This window comes from Babylonia areolata, chromosome 27 (genome assembly GCF_041734735.1).
Source record: "Babylonia areolata isolate BAREFJ2019XMU chromosome 27, ASM4173473v1, whole genome shotgun sequence".
Lineage (NCBI taxonomy): Eukaryota > Metazoa > Mollusca > Gastropoda > Neogastropoda > Buccinidae > Babylonia > Babylonia areolata.
The window spans coordinates 40,854,518-40,876,137 of NC_134902.1; the positions used below are offsets into that span (position 1 = coordinate 40,854,518).

Below are 21,620 nucleotides of genomic sequence, written 5' to 3' on the forward strand. Positions count from 1 at the left end.
CCCAACCCCGTTACCTTATGATCTGACCTTAACGTTCGACAGATGGTTTTGTTCTTAGCATGACCAGTCAGTTTTCCATCTTAGGAAAAGATCAGATATTTGCCCTCACACACACACTCACACACACACACACACACATATAGTGATATACACAAAGCACACCACATATGCACACACATACACATACACACACACACCCAGTCAGAATGATAACACCGACTCACTTTGTTCACACATGTATGAGAACCAAACATGTTGGACATCATTTACACATGTGAGCTAAACATGTCATATATCACTGTAAGATGTATCAGTGTAAGGTGCCTTGTTTCGTTTGATTTTTGTTCGCACATTTAGTTGCTTTTTACTCAGTATACAAGCAGAGAAAAACCCAGCATAACATCATCACAACCAGAGAAAACTGAACACTTGTTTTACAAACAAGACTAGAAAACAGTTCATTCCCTCGTTTATTCCACATAAGGTGTCACAATTCATGCAGGTTTCATGAACCATCACTCCACATAAAGTGTCAAGGTTCATACAGGTTTCATGAACCATTTCTCCACATAAAGTGTCAAGGTTCATACAGGTTTCATGAACCATTTCTCCACATAAAGTGTCAAGGTTCATACAGGTTTCATGTACCAAAGTCAACAACAACAAGAACGTAGCATGTCAATGTGAAACGGCATGGTTTATTCATTTGGTAAGTGGTCACAATGACATGTGGGATCAGTGTATTGCCAACTGATATGCATATTTATTCATTCATTATTAAATATTACATTCAAATCCAATGCAAAAGATAAATTTTTAACAGAAAAGAATAATTTGCGCACAGAAAAAAGACTGAAGTTTCTGACCATGATTCAAAGCACAAACGAGTCCAGACATTGGAGACTCACTGTCCTGTCTAACTGATCAACAAGTCCAGACATTGGAGACTCACTGTCCTGTCTAACTGATCAACGAGTCCAGACATTGGAGACTCACTGTCCTGTCTAAACTAACTGATCAACGAGTCCAGACATTGGAGACTCACTGCCCTGTCTAACTGATCAACAAGTCCAGACATTGGAGACTCACTGCCCTGTCTAACTGATCAACAAGTCCAGACATTGGAGACTCACTGCCCTGTCTAACTGATCAACAAGTCCAGACATTGGAGACTGACTGCCCTGTCTAACTGATCAACGAATCCAGACATTGGTGACTCACTGTCCTGTCTAGTCCAGACATTGGAGACTCACTGTCCTGTCTAACTGATCAACGAATCCAGACATTGGTGACTCACTGTCCTGTCTAGTCCAGACATTGGAGACTCACTGCCCTGTCTAACTGATCAACGAATCCAGACATTGGTGACTCACTGTCCTGTCTAGTCCAGACATTGGAGACTCACTGTCCTATCTAACTGATCAACGAGTCCAGACATTGGAGACTCACTGCCCTGTCTAACTGATCAATAAGTTTTAGTTCTGAGGGAGGAAGGTGGCAGAATGCCAACATAGTCTATGAGGGTTTGGGTTCAAATCCCACTCTTGCCTTTTCTCCCAAGTTTGACCGGAAAATCCGGCTGAGCGTCCAGCCATTCAGATGAGATCTGGTGTGCAGCACGCACTTGGCACACTGGAAAAAATCCCATGGCAACGAGAGTGTTGTCCTCTAGCAAAATCCTGTGTAAGAAATCCACTCTGATAGGCACACAAATACATATGCATTCACCCAAGGCCTGACAAAGTGTGTTGGGTTATGCTGTTGCCAGGCACCTGCCCAGCAGATGTGTATGGTGTATGGATTTGTCCCAACGCAGTGATGCCTCCTTCAGAGACTGAAACTGAAACTGAAACTGACCCCATGCCAACAGGCCTGGAGGCTGAGATCTCACTACCCTGCAGTGACGACCGTGTTTGCCAAGGCAGTGGACAGCCATGCACTTTGAGGCTCAGACTGCAACCCAAGTTTGGCAACGTTCAGATGTTCTTTGTATTGACAAAGAACGTGATGTTGTGTCACCAGGTTGTTACACCTCTTTTCATTCTTGGCAATGTTCAGATGTCCTTTGTACTGACAGACAAAGAACGTGATGGTTGTGTCACCAGGTAGTTACACCTCTTTTCATTCTTGGCAACGTTCTGATGTTCTTTGTATTGACAGACAAAGAACGTGATGTTGTGTCACCAGGTAGTTACACCTCTTTTCATTCTTGGCAACGTTCTGATGTTCTTTGTATTGACAGACAAAGAACGTGATGTTGTGTCACCAGGTAGTTACACCTCTTTTCTTTCTTGGCAACGTTCAGATGTCCTTTGTACTGACAGACAAAGAACGTGATGGTTGTGTCACCAGGTTGTTACACCTCTTTTCATTCTTGGCAACGTTCAGATGTCCTTTGTATTGACAGACAAAGAACGTGATGTTGTGTCACCAGGTAGTTACACCTCTTTTCATTCTTGGCAATGTTCAGATGTCCTTTGTACTGACAGACAAAGAACGTGATGTTGTGTCACCAGGTAGTTACACCTCTTTTCTTTCTTGGCAACGTTCAGATGTTCTTTGTATTGACAGACAAAGAACGTGATGTTGTGTCACCAGGTAGTTACACCTCTTTTCTTTCTTGGCAACGTTCAGATGTTCTTTGTATTGACAGACAAAGAACGTGATGGTTGTGTCACCAGGTAGTTATACCTCTTTTCACATGACTGATTGTTTATTTAGCCGTTGCCTCAAGTAAGTAGTGGGAGCAAAGTTAATCACACTTTCACTTAATTATTATATAACAAATGAATAAACAGTCAAATCATTCTTCAAAAAGCAGAAGGAGAAAAAAGAAAAGAAAAAAAAATGCCTTACGAGGATGACAGCCGACATAAAAATAGTGAAATCAATTTTTCAAAAATACATCTCCCTCCCCAAATACGTTTGAGCGCAGGTGGTATCATTACTGGTTGACCATCACCCTCAGACATGGTGTACCGGAACACGCTCCCCAACAATTCTCCTCACATCGAAACAACAAAAACCTCGTCATCATAACATGCAGGTTCACGCCTTTCATGTGACAGGTGTAATAAGCTGACACAACAGTCATTACTGTGTACACATATCGAGGTGAACATTCTCAAACTCAAAGACAGTTAACTTTGACATATTCCACATATTGTTTCTGTTCAAACAGTTCAAGACTTGGATTCTGTCCTGAATGATTACCAACAAGCCAGTGATGATTACAACAACAAAAAAACACACACAAAAAAACACATACAGGTCTCTGTAAAAACAAACCACACAATTTTCCTTGTTCAAACCTACATCCGCAGAGAGAGAAAAAATAAATAGTTCCACGTGCCTCTTCAATAAATTCTATCAAGTCCCACACTGCTGCAAACCTATTTCTTTCAGAACAAAATCCATTTCACACACCTTTTAGATCACATCAACAGTCCTTCCATCATATCAACAGTTCTTCCACACAGTCCTTCCATCACATCAACAGTCCTTCCATCACATCAACAGTCCTTCCATCATATCAACAGTTCTTCCACACAGTCCTTCCATCACATCAACAGTCCTTCCATCACATCAACAGTCCTTCCATCACATCAACAGTCCTTCCATACAGTCCTTCCATCATATCAACAAGCCAGCTATCAACAATTACAGCCAGCAACACAACAATAATAATTTCTCCTTCAAACAATTACAGCCAGTTACACAACAACAACCATGTTCTCCTTCAAACAATCACAGCCAGTTACACTACAACAACCATGTTCTTCTTCAAACGCCACCAGTTCTCAAGATTATTCATTCCCGATAAATGTTTTAAGGCAAGGGACATCAGTGTGTTACCAGCTTCACACACACACAAGATCATAAACAATCCAACTCCAAAAATACATCAACATTCCAACTTCACATCCAGAAACAGGCAACAGAAATAGTGTTGATCAAAATTCGCTGGCATCATTTCTGACAAAATAAATAGCTGTACAGAAGAAGAAGATAAAAAAAAAAGCCTGTTCATGAGAATCAACTAAAACTGTGACATGAAAAAAAATGTCATCATTTTATATCACTTTTGATCTGATCACAGAAGGCGAGGAAACTACACCTCTGTTCACCATTTCCATCTAATTTTGTACAGTGCCATGCAAATGGAACTCCAAACAACTGTAACTCACACTTGTTTTTGAATGAATGTGTGTGTGTGTGTGTGTGTGTGTGTGTGTGTGTGTGTGTGTGTGTGATGTACAGTATGATGACGGGTGCCTCTCTTAATGTTCTGACTCCCAAATAACACCCCCCCCCTCTCTCTCTCTCTCTATGTGCTGACTTCCCAATGACATTCCACCTAAACTACGTCAAGCAACAGACTGCTCAATTCCACAATAAGTTCCAGGACTCTGTAGTCCATCATAGTTGTTCAAGATGTCATGTCATTCATGGTTATTTGAAAAAGGCAAACTCAACGAGTAAATACTCATTACTTTCTTGTTTGTGGCATCCATTTTCAGACACAATTCAGATGCTTCTTACTGCCAAACACTAAAACAGAAAGAAAATAATCCATCACAGTGTCTGTTAGGCCGACCTCACAAACAGTGAGCATCATACTGTTTCCTTACTACCATGGACACATAATGAGCATCATACTGTTTCCATACTGCCATCGACACATAATGAGCATCATACTGTTTCCTTACTGCCATCGACACATAATGAGCATCAACTCTGTTTCCTTACTACCATGGACACATAATGAGCATCATACTGTTTCCATACTGCCATCGACACATAATGAGCATCATACTGTTTCCTTACTACCATCGACACATAATGAGCATCATACTGTTTCCTTACTACCATGGACACATAATGAGCATCATACTGTTTCCATCCTTACTACCATGGACACATAATGAGCATCATACTGTTTCCTTACTACCATGGACACATAATGAGCATCATACTGTTTCCTTACTACCATGGACACATAATGAGCATCATACTGTTTCCTTACTACCATGGACACATAATGAGCATCATACTGTTTCCTTACTACCATGGACACATAATGAGCATCATACTGTTTCCATACTGCCATAGACACATAATGAGCATCAACTCTGTTTCCTTACTACCATGGACACATAATGAGCATCATACTGTTTCCTTACTACCATGGACACATAATGAGCATCATACTGTTTCCTTACTACCATAGACACATAATGAGCATCAACTCTGTTTCCTTACTACCATGGACACATAATGAGCATCATACTGTTTCCTTACTACCATAGACACATAATGAGCATCATACTGTTTCCATACTGCCATAGACACATAATGAGCATCATACTGTTTCCTTACTACCATAGACACATAATGAGCATCATACTGTTTCCTTACTACCATAGACACATAATGAGCATCAACTCTGTTTCCTTACTACCATGGACACATAATGAGCATCATACTGTTTCCATACTGCCATGGACACAATGAGCATCATACTGTTTCCATACTACCATAGACACATAATGAGCATCATACTGTTTCCATCCTTACTACCATGGACACATAACGAGCATCAACTCTGTTTCCTTACTACCATGGACACATAATGAGCATCATACTGTTTCCATACTGCCATGGACACATAATGAGCATCATACTGTTTCCATACTGCCATAGACACATAATGAGCATCAACACTGTTTCCTTACTACCATGGAACCCTGTAGCTCACAGTAACAATACCCTGTGTTATCAAACCTATTTCCCCAAAGACTCTTCCAGCCCCTGGAAATGGTTCTCACATTTGTCAGACTTTCCCAGACTCCCATGACTGTGTAACACTGTGTAACAAGGAAGGAGGGAAAGTGTAACGTGTGTGACCCAACAGCGACACGTCCTTGTGGACTGTGGCAGATGGGTGCTGGACAATGCAGGACATGGGATCAGCAGCATGGGAGCAATGCCATTGAAACAGCAAATGATGGGTCAGGAAAAAAACCAAGATGATGTTTACTGTTGCCAAACGATCAGAAAATGTAAAGTCACATTGTGCACAACTCTCATCTACACCTGGCCAGACACGGTAGTACAAAAATGTATGAAACAGACTTGAAGTTTATGGCTTTCTGTGACATGGTATACAAAGATATTGGACTAAACATGTCTAAAAAGGTCATTTTGTGCAATTTGTCGTGACGGTTTCCATGGAAACGAATCCAAAATGGCCGACAAACAAAAAAATTAAAAGCTTAGAACTTCGGTACCTTTATAGATATGCTATTTCTGTATGTTTAATTTGATTTATTTGTATTTGTTCTTTATTATAGTGCAGTGGTATTTTGGAATTTGAATAAATACATTTATTATTATTTTTTTGTTGAAATGTGTATAAATTCCTTGACATAATTTTTTTCAAATGAGTGTATATTCATTCTTTTACAAGTACTATACAAACCACCATACTATAATAAAGATGAATACATAAAGAAAGAAAGAACCAAGTTTGAACATGCTATCTTTTAAAGTTTTTGAGCATTAGCATTTTGAAAAATGGTATTACGAGGACAAAACACAAAACTGAGAAAACAGGAAAAGAAAGAGATGTACTTGTACTCACAAGAAATCACACATGCTGATGCTGTTTGAAGCTTTATTTAAGTGAATATAGTACCCAAGTGAAACGGACTATAAAGATTAGATGTTGATGAACCAAATTATGTGAAAAAACGAAAATCACAAAAAATCATGATTTTGGTCAAAATTTCACTGCCGTGTCTGGCCTTAAGGTGTCGTTCTGAGTGTTCAGAGTTTAAGATGTTGTTCTGAGTGTTCAGAGTTTAAGGTGTTGTTCTGAGTGTTCAGAGTTTAAGGTGTCGTTCTGAGTGTTCATGTCCAGACGTGGCTTCACCAGGACAGAACAAAGACAAATCACAGCCAACTACAGCAACCCAACTCAGCACAACTTGAGGATAGCTAGACACTATCAGCAACCATTACTGATCGCTCTGTTGTCTGACTACTTGAAGAAATTTCATGTCATTCTCTCAATCATAATACACATGAAAATATTGTCCCGGCTGAATCAAAACGCACACACACAAACACCAACAAAAGAAAAAACCCACAATAAACAAGCCAATAATGCAAGACACACCAAACCATGCAATACTCATTACAACTGTTGATACATGTATACACACCATGCAATACTCATTACAACTGTTGATGTATGACTCTAGATGGATCTGGAAGACAGAAACTGAAATTTGGGGTCAAGGCAATGAACTTCATGTCCATAGATGTTATCTTTACTTACATTACTTCATGTCCCCATGTGAAGGTCAAGAGTTCATGTCCCCATATGAAGATCCTGTGTTCACGTCATCATCTGAAGGTCCTGTGTTCACGTCATCATCTGAAGGTCATGTGTTCACGTCATCATCTGAAGGTCATGTGTTCACATCATCATCATCTGAAGGTCAAGAGTTCATGTCCCCATGTGAAGGTCATGTATTCAAGTCATCATCTGAAGGTCCTGTGTTCATGTCATCATCTGAAGGTCAAGAGTTCATGTCTCCATGTGAAGGTCATACTGAAGGTCCTGTGTTCACGTCATCATCTGATGGTCAATAGTTCATGTCACCATACGAGAGTCATGTGTTCATGTCCCCATGTGAAGGTCATGTGTTTACGTCATCATCTGAAGGTCAAGAGTTCACGTCACCATGTGAAGGTCCTGTGTTCATGTCACCATGTAAAGGTCATGTGTTCACATCATCATCTGAAGGTCCTGCATGCATGTCATCATCCTGTGTCATCCTGTGTAAATGTCAACATCTGAAGGTCCTGTGTTCATGTCATCATCCTGTGTCAATGTCAACATCTCAAGGTCCTGTGTTCATGTCAACATCTGAAGGTCCTGCATGCATGTCATCATCCTGTGTCATCCTGTGTAAATGTCATCATCTGAAGGTCCTGTGTTCACATCATCATCATCTGAAGGTCCTGTGTTCACATCATCATCATCTGAAGGTCCTGTGTTCACATCATCATCTGAAGGTCCTGTGTTCATGTCACCATGTGAAGGTCATGTGTTTGCGTCATCATCTGAAGGTCCTGTGTTCATGTCACCATGTGAAGGTCATGTGTTCACGTCATCATCTGAAGGTCCTGTGTTCATGTCCCCATGTGAAGGTCATGTATTCAAGTCATCATCTGAAGGTCCTGTGTTCATGTCACCATGTGAATGTCCTGTGTTCATGTCATCATCTGAAGGTCAAGAGCTCATGTCCCCATGTGAAGGTCATACTGAAGGTCCTGTGTTCACGTCATCATCTGAAGGTCAATAGTTCATGTCACCATGTGAAGGTAATGTGTTCATGTCCCCATGTGAAGGTCATGTGTTTATGTCATCATCTGAAGGTCAAGAGTTCACGTCACCATGTGAAGGTCCTGTGTTCATGTCACCATGTAAAGGTCATGTGTTCACATCATCATCTGAAGGTCCTGCATTCATGTCATCATCCTGTGTAAATGTCAACATCTGAAGGTCCTGTGTTCATGTCATCATCCTGTGTCAATGTCAACATCTCAAGGTCCTGTGTTCATGTCAACATCTGAAGGTCCTGCATGCATGTCATCATCCTGTGTCATCCTGTGTAAATGTCATCATCTGAAGGTCCTGTGTTCATGTCAACATCTGAAAGTCAAGAGTTCATGTCACCATATGAGGTCATGTGTTCATGTCACCATATGAGGTCATGTGTTCATGTCACCATCTGAGGTCCTGTGTTTATGTCACCATATGAGGTCCTGTGTTCATGTCATCATCTGAAGGTCAAGAGTTCATGTCACCACCTGAAGGTCAAGAGTTCATGTCACTACACACCGTCCTGTCCTCTTCCCTCTGTTCCTGAAAAGGAAAACAGGTACAGCCAAGGTCAGGTTCCAAGGTTCAGTGTACAGACCACTGTGAAACCTCAGTGTCATGTTTGTTCATGTAGGCTGGCTACTGTATCACATCACATCCACAGACACAACTTGTGCCTGACATGGAGGACGGTGGCAGAATGGATCAGGCAGTCATCTGTCAAAACAAGACTCCGTCAGGTTCTGGGTTCCAATCCTGCTCTTGCCCCTTCTCCCAAGTTTGACAGGAAAATCAAATTGAGTGTCTAGTCATTTGGATGAGACGATAAGCTCAAGTCCAGTGTGCAACATGCACTTGGCACACTGAACAAGCCATGGAAACAACAGTGCTGACCTCTAGTCATTTGGATGAGACGACAAGCTCAAGTCCTGTGTGCAACATGCACTTGACACAGTGAACAAGAAGCCATGGAAACAACAGTGCTGACCTCTAGCAAAATTCTGAAGAAGAAATCCGCTGTTATAGATACACAAATATAATCATAAGCATGCAATAAAGGCTTGACAGCTCGTTGGGTTATGATGCTGGTCAAACATCTGCCTAGCAGATTTGGTGTAGCTTATATGGATTTGTCTGAATGCACTGACGCCTCACTGGGAAAGTGAAATGAAAAACAGAAAGAAGTGAAGCACACCCAGTGCGATGAAGTGCCAGCATGCACAAACCAACCAAATCAACACATCATGATTCAATCACGTCATGCAGGACAGGCGTCCATTGTTCTAGATAATCACGGTTTCTGTCATTTGACAGACACACAGCCAGGTTCGAACCCAGGACAAAAAAACAAACAAACAAAAACACTCCAGGGTGCAGGTTCTTGCGAAGTTGTCCGGGTCCAATGTTCAGGGTGGGGTGTGGTGTGGGTCTTCACACAGGCGTTGGAAGTACTTGTTCATGGCGGCAATGTACCACCGAGGGCGACCAGCACATCTGGAAGGGACAAAGCAACAGTGCAATTTGGAGGACAAAGGAAAAGGGTCATTCTCTTTCTACTTAAAACCCTGCAGCTGTCTGGTGTTCACAACTTGTGTGACTGTCAAGTGTCTCAGGCTTCGTTCAGTGTGTGTATGTGCCCTGCGTGTAGGCATGTATCATTATTGTGTGCATGCGTGCATGCGCCCATGTGTATGCGTGTGTATGTGTGTGCATGCATGCATGTGTGTGTGTATGTATGCATGCATATGTGTGTGTGTGTGCATGTGAGTGTGTGTGTGTATATTTGCATGTACTTGCATGTGTACGTGCTTGTGTATATGTGTGTATGAATGATAGTGTGTTGATTCTTCAGTTAAGCATCCTTTCACTAAGTCATTTTAGATGAATAAAGAGAGAGACAAAAAGAATGCGAATGCATTTTTTCTTTTCTTTTCAATTTAGCCTTTTTGTTTTAAGGCCAAGGCCCCTAACTGAAGGGGGCAATCATATGCCAATTATACAGTCAATCTATTAACATGAGAGAGAACCAACAAACGAACCAACCAACCTTTTTTATTGAGGGAAAAAAGAATAAGCACATATGGCTTGCTTTCATCCCACCCTCATGAAAAGTCAAATAGATACTCAATACAATGTCATAACATTACAAGAATAAATTTCAAATTATGTCACAAAAAAGAAAAGAAAAAGTGTAACAACACAAGTACATGCACAAATAATTCTGAGAGAGTGAGAGAGAGAGAGAGAGAGAGAGAGAGACAGACAGACAGACAGACACAGAAGCGGACAGGCACACATACAGGGTGTGAGTGTGGGAAAGGTTAAGACATTGCATTTGCAAATTCTTTCATGAGTTCTGAATGGTACTTTTTTTCTTTCTTTTTTCATAAAATACATTGACTAGTTTGGACATTGAAAATGGCTGATACATTATTCCACGATGAACCGCCTGAGTGTAACAGATCAGAGAGAGAGAGAGAGAGAGAGAGAGAGGGAGGGAGAGAGAGAGGGAAAGAGAGAGGGAGAGGGAGGGAGAGAGAGAGAAAGAGAGGGAAAGAGAGAGGGAGAGAGAGAGAGAGGGAGAGAGAGGGAGAGAAAGAGGGAGAGAGAGAGAGAGCGGGGGGATGGGGGGAGAGGGAGGGAGGGAGAGAGAGGGAGGGAGGGAGTGAATGGCAGTGTGGCTTTGACTCAGCTGTTCCTTCCCTTTGACAGGAAGATGTTTCCACACACATCATCATTCTGTCCTCTGTGTGTTGTGGGTTGCAAGAATAGGATACACGTCTCTAACGCACCAGCCATTTTCGGGCACTTCCAACCAATTATCCAGCATATGACTACAACTGTTTGTACATATTGTGTGTGTACAAACTACCCAAAACTGGGAAAAAAAGAAAAAGAAAAAAGGAATATTTGGAGATGTATGGTTGTGGCTCTGTGTAGACAAGTAATTCATCCAACAGATTTCAATAAAACACTGACAACAGTATTTCATGTTTTCCTCAGTGAGCAAGAATACCATGTTTCTCTGTGCTCTTAACTAACTGGAACACAGACGAAAGAAAGACAAACCCAGATCCACTTCTAGATTTGCTTTGTCACTCCCCTGGAAACTGGATTTCTGTGCACACAGTTAATACGAACATTTTCACTTTTCCCATCAGTTTGACAATAAATGATTACTGAACAATCATTTTTCACTTTTCCCATCAGTTTGACAATAAATTATTACTGAACAATCATTTTCACTTTTCCCATCAGTCTGACAATACATGATTTCTGAACAATCATTTTCACTTTTCCAATCAGTTTGACAATACATGATTACTGAACAATCATTTTCACTTTTCCCATCAGTTTGACAATAAATGATTACTGAACAATCATTTTCACTTTTCCCATCAGTTTGACAATAAATGATTACTGAACAATCATTTTCACTTTTCCCATCAGTTTGACAATAAATGATTACTGAACAATCATTTTCACTTTTCCCATCAGTTTGACAATAAATGATTACTGAACAATCATTTTCACTTTTCCCATCAGTTTGACAATAAATGATTACTGAACAATCATTTTCACTTTTCCCATCAGTCTGACAATACATGATTTCTGAACAATCATTTTCACTTTTCCAATCAGTTTGACAATACATGATTACTGAACAATCATTTTCACTTTTCCCATCAGTTTGACAATAAATGATTACTGAACAATCATTTTCACTTTTCCCATCAGTTTGACAATAAATGATTACTGAACAATCATTTTCACTTTTCCCATCAGTCTGACAATACATGATTTCTGAACAATCATTTTCACTTTTCCAATCAGTTTGACAATACATGATTACTGAACAATCATTTTCACTTTTCCCATCAGTTTGACAATAAATTATTACTGAACAATCATTTTCACTTTTCCCATCAGTTTGACAATAAATGATTACTGAACAATCATTTTCACTTTTCCCATCAGTTTGACAATAAATGATTACTGAACAATCATTTTCACTTTTCCCATCAGTTTGACAATAAATGATTACTGAACAATCATTTTCACTTTTCCCATCAGTTTGACAATAAATGATTACTGAACAATCATTTTCACTTTTCCCATCAGTTTGACAATAAATGATTACTGAACAATCATTTTCACTTTTCCCATCAGTTTGACAATAAATGATTACTGAACAATCATTTTCACTTTTCCCATCAGTCTGACAATACATGATCACTGTAGAGAACTGAGGTGAAACAACAACAACATACCGCTGACAGTGAGAGGGCATCAAATTCACAACCCCAGTGCAAGTTACTAACTTCACATGCACCACTTAAAAAAAAAGAAAAGAAAAAAAAAAGAGTGCAGACATCAGTCATTCCCCAGAGGATCAACCCAGGCCACCTATGACACTGCACAGCAACATCAGTCATTCCCCAGAGGATCAACCCAGGCCACCTATGACACTGCACAGCAACATCAATCCATTCTTCCAGCTAGCAGGCAAGGTCAAGGTCAAGGTCAAGGTCAGCACAGACACTATCAGGACAGGAGCAACACACTCCACACAACACTTGTTAGGGTCAACTGACCAGGCCACACGGCCTGTGAACAATCACACAACACTTGTTAGGGTCAACTGACCAGGCCACACGGCCTGTGAACAATCACACAACACTTGTTAGGGTCAACTGACCAGGCCACACGGCCTGTGAACAATCATCTCAATAGCTGTTGGTTAAACAGGCCAAAGGTTATAGATACCCTTTTCTGCCCATCAGACAGACAGTTCATATCCACTGTGTCTAAGGCTTGGAAGACAGTCTGTTCATATCCACTGTGTCTAAGGCTTAGCAGACAGACAGTTCATATCCACTGTGTCTAAGGCTTGGCAGACAGACAGTTCATATCCACTGTGTCTAAGGCTTAGCAGACAGACAGTTCATATCCACTGTGTCTAAGGCTTAGCAGACAGACAGTTCATATCCACTGTGTCTAAGGCTAGGAAAACAGTCAGTTCATATCCACTGTGTCTAAGGCATAGCAGACAGACAGTTCATATCCACTGTGTCTAAGGCTTGGCAGTCAATTCACAGTCAGTTCATATCCACTGTGTCTAAGGCTTGGCAGTCAATTCACAGTCAGTTCATATCCACTGTGTCTAAGGCTTGGCAGTCAATTCACTGTGTCTAAGGTTTGGCAGACAGTTCATATCCACTGTGTCTAAGGCTTGGTAGACAGTCAGTTCATATCCACTGTGTCTAAGGCTTGGTAGAAAGTCAGTTCATATCCACTGTGTCTAAGGCTTGGCAGACAGTTCATATCCACTGTGTCTAAGGCTTGGTAGACAGTCAGTTCATATCCACTGTGTCTAAGGCTTGGTAGAAAGTCAGTTCATATCCACTGTGTCTAAGGCTTGGCAGTCAATTCACAGTCAGTTCATATCCACTGTGTCTAAGGTTTGGCAGACAGTCAGTTCATATCCACTGTGTCTAAGGCTTGGCAGATAGTTGATATCCACTGTGTCTAAGGCTTGGTAGACAGTTGATATCCATTGTGTCTAAGGCTTGGCAGACAGTTCATATCCACTGTGTCTAAGGTTTGGCAGACAGACAGTTCATATCCACTGTGTCTAAGGCTTGGCAGTCAATTCACAGTCAGTTCATATCCACTGTGTCTAAGGCTTGGCAGTCAATTCACAGTCAGTTCATATCCACTGTGTCTAAGGCTTGGCAGACAGACAGTTCATATCCACTGTGTCTAAGGCTTGGCAGACAGTTCATATCCACTGTGTCTAAGGCTTGGCAGACAGTCTGTTCATATCCACTGTGTCTAAGGCTTGGCAGACAGTTCATATCCACTGTGTCTAAGGCTTGGCAGACAGTTCATATCCACTGTGTCTAAGGCTTGGTAGACAGTCAGTTCATATCCACTGTGTCTAAGGCTTGGTAGACAGTCAGTTCATATCCACTGTGTCTAAGGCTTGGTAGACAGTCAGTTCATATCCACTGTATCTAAGGCTTGGTAGAAAGTCAGTTCATATCCACTGTGTCTAAGGCTTGGCAGACCATCTGTTCATATCCACTGTGTCTAAGGCTTGGCAGACCATCTGTTCATATCCACTGTGTCTAAGGCTTGGCAGACAGTCAGTTCATATCCACTGTGTCTAAGGCTTGGCAGATAGTTGATATCCACTGTGTCTAAGGCTTGGTAGACAGTTGATATCCATTGTGTCTAAGGCTTGGCAGACCATCTGTTCATATCCACTGTGTCTAAGGTTTGGCAGACAGACAGTTCATATCCACTGTGTCTAAGGCTTGGCAGATAGACAGTTGATATCCACTGTGTCTAAGGCTTGGCAGATAGACAGTTCATATCCACTGTGTCTAAGGCTTGGCAGATAGACAGTTGATATCCACTGTGTCTAAGGCTTGGCAGACAGTTGATATCCACTGTGTCTAAGGTTTGGCAGAGGAAGGTGGGGGCCTGTTCTCCTCTTCTGCTGTTTTAACCTTCCCTACCCCTGAAAACGTAGTATGGCAGCCTACAGTAGTATGGCGGGATAAAATGGTCATACATGTAAAAGCCCACTCGTCTACATAAGAGTGGCTGTGGGAGTTGCAGGTCACGAACGAAGCAGAAGAACCTTCCCTGACCCAAGTCAGGAACCCATTCACACCTGGTGGAGTGATGAAAATGGAAGTACAGTGCCTTTCCCAAGGACACACCAGCACATGGAAACAGGGCCTGGTGAACACTGGATCACAAGTCCAATGCCTGACAGATTGTGCTATGGTGCCCCCCACTAGGGAATGGCTGTAGTGTTGTCTAAACAAGCACCAAACTCAAACACTGTTCAAATAATTACAGCACAGTTCACACAGTTTCAGTTTAAAAACGAACATCAACATGAGAATGTCTTTAACAATTCAAAAAAAAATCTTTTCAAAACAGAAAAAAATCTATTCATGTTGCTTATACCAAAGCTCAGTTGACTGCAATGGGATCATTTCCAGGGTGATTTTTAAAATCACTAAAGGTAAATTTTTAGTTGTCGTTAAATTACATAATCAAAATAAAAAGGATGAAAAAGAGAGAAGTAAAAAAAAACAACAACAGATGTTTCTTGGAGGAGAAAGTTTCCCTAAAATATTTCATCACATGACTTTGAGTTACTTGTAAAAATGAAAAGAAGAAGAAGAAGAAATGACGGAGGAGAAGAAAAAGAAAGCAGTGTGAGTGCATCCAATAAAACAAAAACTGTATTTCTATGTGGAAAGAGATCATAATACAATGTACTGTTTATCTTCTTCTCGTTCGTCACATGGACACACCTTTCTGCGATGAAGGCAGCTGTACACTGCAGGTCCTCCACACAGCCACACAGCTACATACCCCTGCATGACGTTTTGCACAGATCATACACCTCTTCCCAGGTTAAAACCAAAAAAAAGTCTGCATTCTTACCAACCTGCAAAGGGGCCAACCATTGGCCGAGCCTCGCTGACATATTCTCGTTCAAAATTGCTCCGTATTATCCAGCCCCTGAAGTCCCTGGAATCCACAACACATTATACCAGACATGGACTCCAACAGGTATACAGACATTATCACAGACATGGACTGCAACAGGTCTACAGACATTACCACAGACATGGACTGCAACAGGTCTACAGACATTATAACAGACATGGACTGCAACAGGTATACAGACATTATAACAGACATGGACTGCAACAGGTCTACAGACACTATCACAGACATGGACTGCAACAGGTCTACAGACATTATCACAGACATGGACTGCAACAGGTCTACAGACATTATAACAGACATGGACTGCAACAGGTATACAGACATTATCACAGACATGGACTGTGACAGGTCTACAGACATTATAACAGACATGGACTGCAACAGGTCTACAGACATTATAACAGACATGGACTGTGACAGGTCTACAGACATTATAACAGACATGGACTCCAACAGGTCTACAGACATTATAACAGACATGGACTCCAACAGGTCTACAGACATCATCACAGACATGGACTGCAACAGGTCTACAGACACTATCACAGACATGGACTGCAACAGGTCTACAGACATTATAACAGACATGGACTGCAACAGGTCTACAGACATTGTAACAGACATGGACTGCAACAGGTCTACAGACATGATAAATCACAGACATGGACTGCAACAGGTCTACAGACATTATCACAGACATGGACTGCAACAGGTCTACAGACATTATAACAGACATGGACTGTGACAGGTCTACAGACATTATAACAGACATGGACTGCAACAGGTCTACAGACATTATCACAGACATGGACTGCAACAGGTCTACAGACATTATAACAGACATGGACTGCAACAGGTCTACAGACATTATAACAGACATGGACTCCAACAGGTCTACAGACACAATCACAGACATGGACTGCAACAGGTCTACAGACATTATCACAGACATGGACTGCAACAGGTATACAGACATTATCACAGACATGGACTGCAACAGGTATACAGACATTATCACAGACATGGACTCCAACAGGTATACAGACATTATAACAGACATGGACTGCAACAGGTATACAGACATTATCACAGACATGGACTGCAACAGGTCTACAGACATTATCACAGACATGGACTGCAACAGGTCTACAGACATTATAACAGACATGGACTGTGACAGGTCTACAGACATTATAACAGACATGGACTGTGACAGGTCTACAGACATTATCACAGACATGGACTGCAACAGGTCTACAGACATTATAACAGACATGGACTGTGACAGGTCTACAGACATTATCACAGACATGGACTGCAACAGGTCTACAGACACTATCACAGACATGGACTGCAACAGGTCTACAGATACTATCACAGACATGGACTGTGACAGGTCTACAGACATTATCACAGACATGGACTGTGACAGGTCTACAGACATTATCACAGACATGGACTGTGACAGGTCTACAGACATTATCACAGACATGGACTGTGACAGGTCTACAGACATTATCACAGACATGGACTGTGACAGGTCTACAGACATTATAACAGACATGGACTCCAACAGGTCTACAGACACTATCACAGACATGGACTGCAACAGGTCTACAGACATTATCACAGACATGGACTGCCACAGGTCTACAGACACTATCACAGACATGGACTGCAACAGGTCTACAGACATTATCACAGACATGGACTGCCACAGGTCTACAGACACTATCACAGACATGGACTGGAACAGGTCTACAGACATTATCACAGACATGGACTGCCACAGGTCTACAGACACTATCACAGACATGGACTGCAACAGGTCTACAGACATTATCACAGACATGGACTGCCACAGGTCTACAGACACTATCACAGACATGGACTGGAACAGGTCTACAGACATTATCACAGACATGGACTGCCACAGGTCTACAGACACTATCACAGACATGGACTGCAACAGGTCTACAGACATTATAACAGACATGGACTCCAACAGGTATACAGACATCATCACAGACATGGACTCCAACAGGTATACAGACATTATCACAGACATGGACTCCAACAGGTATACAGACATTATCACAGACATGGACTGTGACAGGTCTACAGACATAGACTGTGACAGGTCTACAGACATTATCACAGACATGGACTGTGACAGGTGTACAGACATTATCACAGACATGGACTCCAACAGGTCTACAGACATTATCACAGACATGGACTCCAACAGGTCTATAGACATTATAACAGACATGGACTCCAACAGGTCTACAGACATTATAACAGACATGCACTCCAACAGGTCTACAGACATTATAACAGACATGGTCTGTGACAGGTCTACAGACATTATAACAGACATGCACTCCAACAGGTCTACAGACATTATAACAGACATGGACTGCAACAGGTCTACAGACATTATAACAGACATGGACTGCAACAGGTATACAGACATTATAACAGACATGGACTGCAACAGGTCTACAGACATTATAACAGACATGGACTGCAACAGGTATACAGACATTATAACAGACATGGACTCCAACAGGTCTACAGACATTATAACAGACATGGACTGTGACAGGTCTACAGACATTACAACAGACATGGACTGTGACAGGTATACAGACATTACAACAGACATGGACTGTGACAGGTCTACAGACATTATAACAGACATGGACTGTGACAGGTCTACAGACATCACAGACATGGACTGCAACAGAGAACAAGACACAAAAACATCATGACTATTGTTGACTGTGGTTGTTTGATGAGGCTGTGTGACATTAACAACCCCACCCCTCCACACACACACACACACACACACACACAAACTCTTTCTCTGTCTCCTTCCTTTCGTTGCAGCTTCTAGCTGAGCCCACCACACACATCCACTCCAGAACTGAAAACCTGTAGACATTTATCCTATGGAATCTGAAAAACTAACTCAAACAAAAGACCTGGAAAAGAAATGGAGGCACAAAGTACACTCATCTTCAAGCACATTGTGTATGATCCCACGACATCCCCCCCACCATCAATGTTCCATCCACTGTTTGCCATGGGATGACCCCCCCCCCCCCCACCCTGAAAAACCAGCTGAACCAAACCTAAACCTAATCATATGTAACGAATAACATCACACACAGTAATAGGCATACACATCCTAAAACAGCCAAAGAGCACCTCCGACTTCCTCGGTGCACAAAATAACACAACACAGTAAGAATCATGAAGTCCTGAAAGGCTTTCTTGAGAAAACCAAAAAGGCAGAAACAACAAAAAGAAACAGCCAGAAACAAAGAGAGAGCAATAAAGAAAAGGAATCTTCTAGCAATTTCTCTGTGTCTGTGTCATGCTTAAAAGTTAAAAGTGTTAATAAAAACGAGGAAAGCAAATCTCTCTCAGTTGGTCATGCGTTTTGTTCAAGACCCACCAAACAATGCCAGGCCACAAGACACACACTCTTCATGCACTGCAGCAGTAAGTGGCTCACTCCTCTCAACTAGTGCTGTCAGGAAAGGGGTAAATAAGGCTTCATTTCCTTTTCATACCCACTGATATTCTACACAGATATTCGGACATATTGCTGTTGCTGAATAATACTCAATGCTTTCTGCTTAATACTCTAACATTTACAAGCAAAAGCTTAAGTTGGAGTTTAAAAAAAAAAGTTTGGTTTTCACAGTTTAAGCATTCCATGATCATCTTATTTGAAAAATATGGGTAATTTGACCTTTTTATCTGACAATTTATGGTTTCACTTAGTTTCTGTTTTCAGATGACCCCCATCCCATGCACTTCTCCAACAAACACTGTGGGCTTTTAGAAAAACGGGTGGAAACAATTCACTTCTTTTTTTTTCACAGGCTTTACTTTCTTTTTATTTTCAAATGATGTCCCATTTATTTGAAGAGAAAAACTACAGTTAGATTCTGAAGGTAAATGAAAACATCTGTGAAGGCTCTGCTGAAGAGTCAACATTTCAGGAACATGAGGCCAACTTCCAACACCATGCAGTGTCGGACACTGCGAACCCTGCAGGGTAATGTCAAACCCACAGGAGCCCCCCGAGCATGTCAGACCCCAAGGAAACCCCACAGGGCAGGGCACGTCAGACCCAGAGAAAACTCCACAAGGCAGGGCATGTCAGACCCAGAGAAAACCCCACAGGGCATGTCAGACCCAGAGAAAACCCCACAGGGCATGTCAGACCCAGATGAAACCTCCGGGGCATGTCAGACCCAGAGAAAACCCCACAGGGCATGTCAGACCCAGAAGAAACCTCCGGGGCATGTCAGACCCAGAGAAAACCCCACAGGGCATGTCGGTCCCAGAAGAACATCACAGAGCATGTCAGACCCAGAAGAACCCCCCGGGGCATTTCAGAACCAGAAGAACCCCTTGGGGAATGTCAGACCCAGAGAAACCCACAGGGCATGTCAGTCAGACCCAGAGACCCCCCCTGACCCCCCGGGGCGTGCAGTCAGCCCTATACAGCCAGCAGCGGTGCACACCACAGCACGCAGCAAGCAATTCAAACCACTCCTAAAGCAGTCCCCCCAACCCCTCTCACTGCCCTAATAATCTACACTACAGACTGGAACCTGCGGCGCTGCAGCAGCTCTTGCAGCATGTCTCGTATCTGGACGTTCAAAGGAGTCTCACAGAAGGGCACGATGGAGAACTTGTCCTGGTGCCGCACGCGGTCCTGGTTGTAGGGGCAGCTGGTCAGGTGGCTGGCTATGGGGCTGTAGTCCGTCATCCTCCACGACCTCACCGCCTCAAAACACCGGCTGAAACTCCACCGCTGCACACACACACACACGCACATGCACACATGCACGCACACGCGCACACACACACACAAACACACAATTTTATTTCAAGTTTTCTAAAATGTTGCTATCCTCCTTCTTCAATTTTTTTCTTCCATACAATCATTTATAACAGCAGCACCAGTGTATCAATGTGTGTGCCTGTGTACACGTATACACACACAGACACATACACACTGTGACACCCTTTCTGTGTACATGTATACACACACAGACACACACACACTGTGACACCCTTTCTGTGTACATGTATACACACACAGACACATACACACTGTGACACCCTTTCTGTGTACACGTATACACACACAGACACATACACACTGTGACACCCTTTCTGTGTACATGTATACACACACAGACACATACACACTGTGACACCCTTTCTGTGTACACATATACACACACAGACACACTGTGACACCCTTTCTGTGTACACGTATACACACACAGACACATACACACTGTGACACCCTTTCTGTGTACACATATACACACAGAGACACATACACACTGTGACACCCTTTCTGTGTACATGTATACACACACAGACACATACACACTGTGACACCCTTTCTGTGTACATGTATACACACACAGACACAGAGTGACACCCTTTCTGTGTACATGTATACACACACAGACACAGACACACTGTGACACCCTTTCTGTGTACATGTATACACACACAGACACATACACACTGTGACACCCTTTCTGTGTACATGTATACACACACAGACACACTGTGACACCCTTTCTGTGTACACGTACACACACACAGACACACTGTGACACTCTTTCTGTGTACATGTATACAC

At 42.1% G+C, this 21,620-nt stretch overlaps 1 protein-coding gene across 5 annotated transcripts in view; it reads right to left on the reverse strand.

The window, feature by feature from the left end:
- Nucleotides 1–451: 451 nt before the first annotated feature.
- LOC143301424 (F-box only protein 30-like) overlaps nt 452–21,620 on the reverse strand; it is a 32,833-nt gene continuing 11,664 nt past the window's right edge. The window contains exons 4-8 of one of the 5 annotated variants that reach the window (XM_076615706.1): nt 20,569–20,771; nt 15,870–15,952; nt 4,737–9,889; nt 1,463–4,658; nt 452–1,009 (exon numbers count right to left, since the gene is read on the reverse strand). In XM_076615706.1, the coding sequence (XP_076471821.1) occupies nt 9,852–9,889; nt 15,870–15,952; nt 20,569–20,771 (324 nt within the window). In that variant the 3' untranslated portion in view covers nt 452–1,009; nt 1,463–4,658; nt 4,737–9,851. Of the gene's footprint in view, nt 4,659–4,736; nt 9,890–15,869; nt 15,953–20,568; nt 20,772–21,620 lie in introns of all 5 variants that reach the window. The other 4 variants (XM_076615709.1, XM_076615704.1, XM_076615708.1 and 1 more) reach the window with 4 other exon arrangements.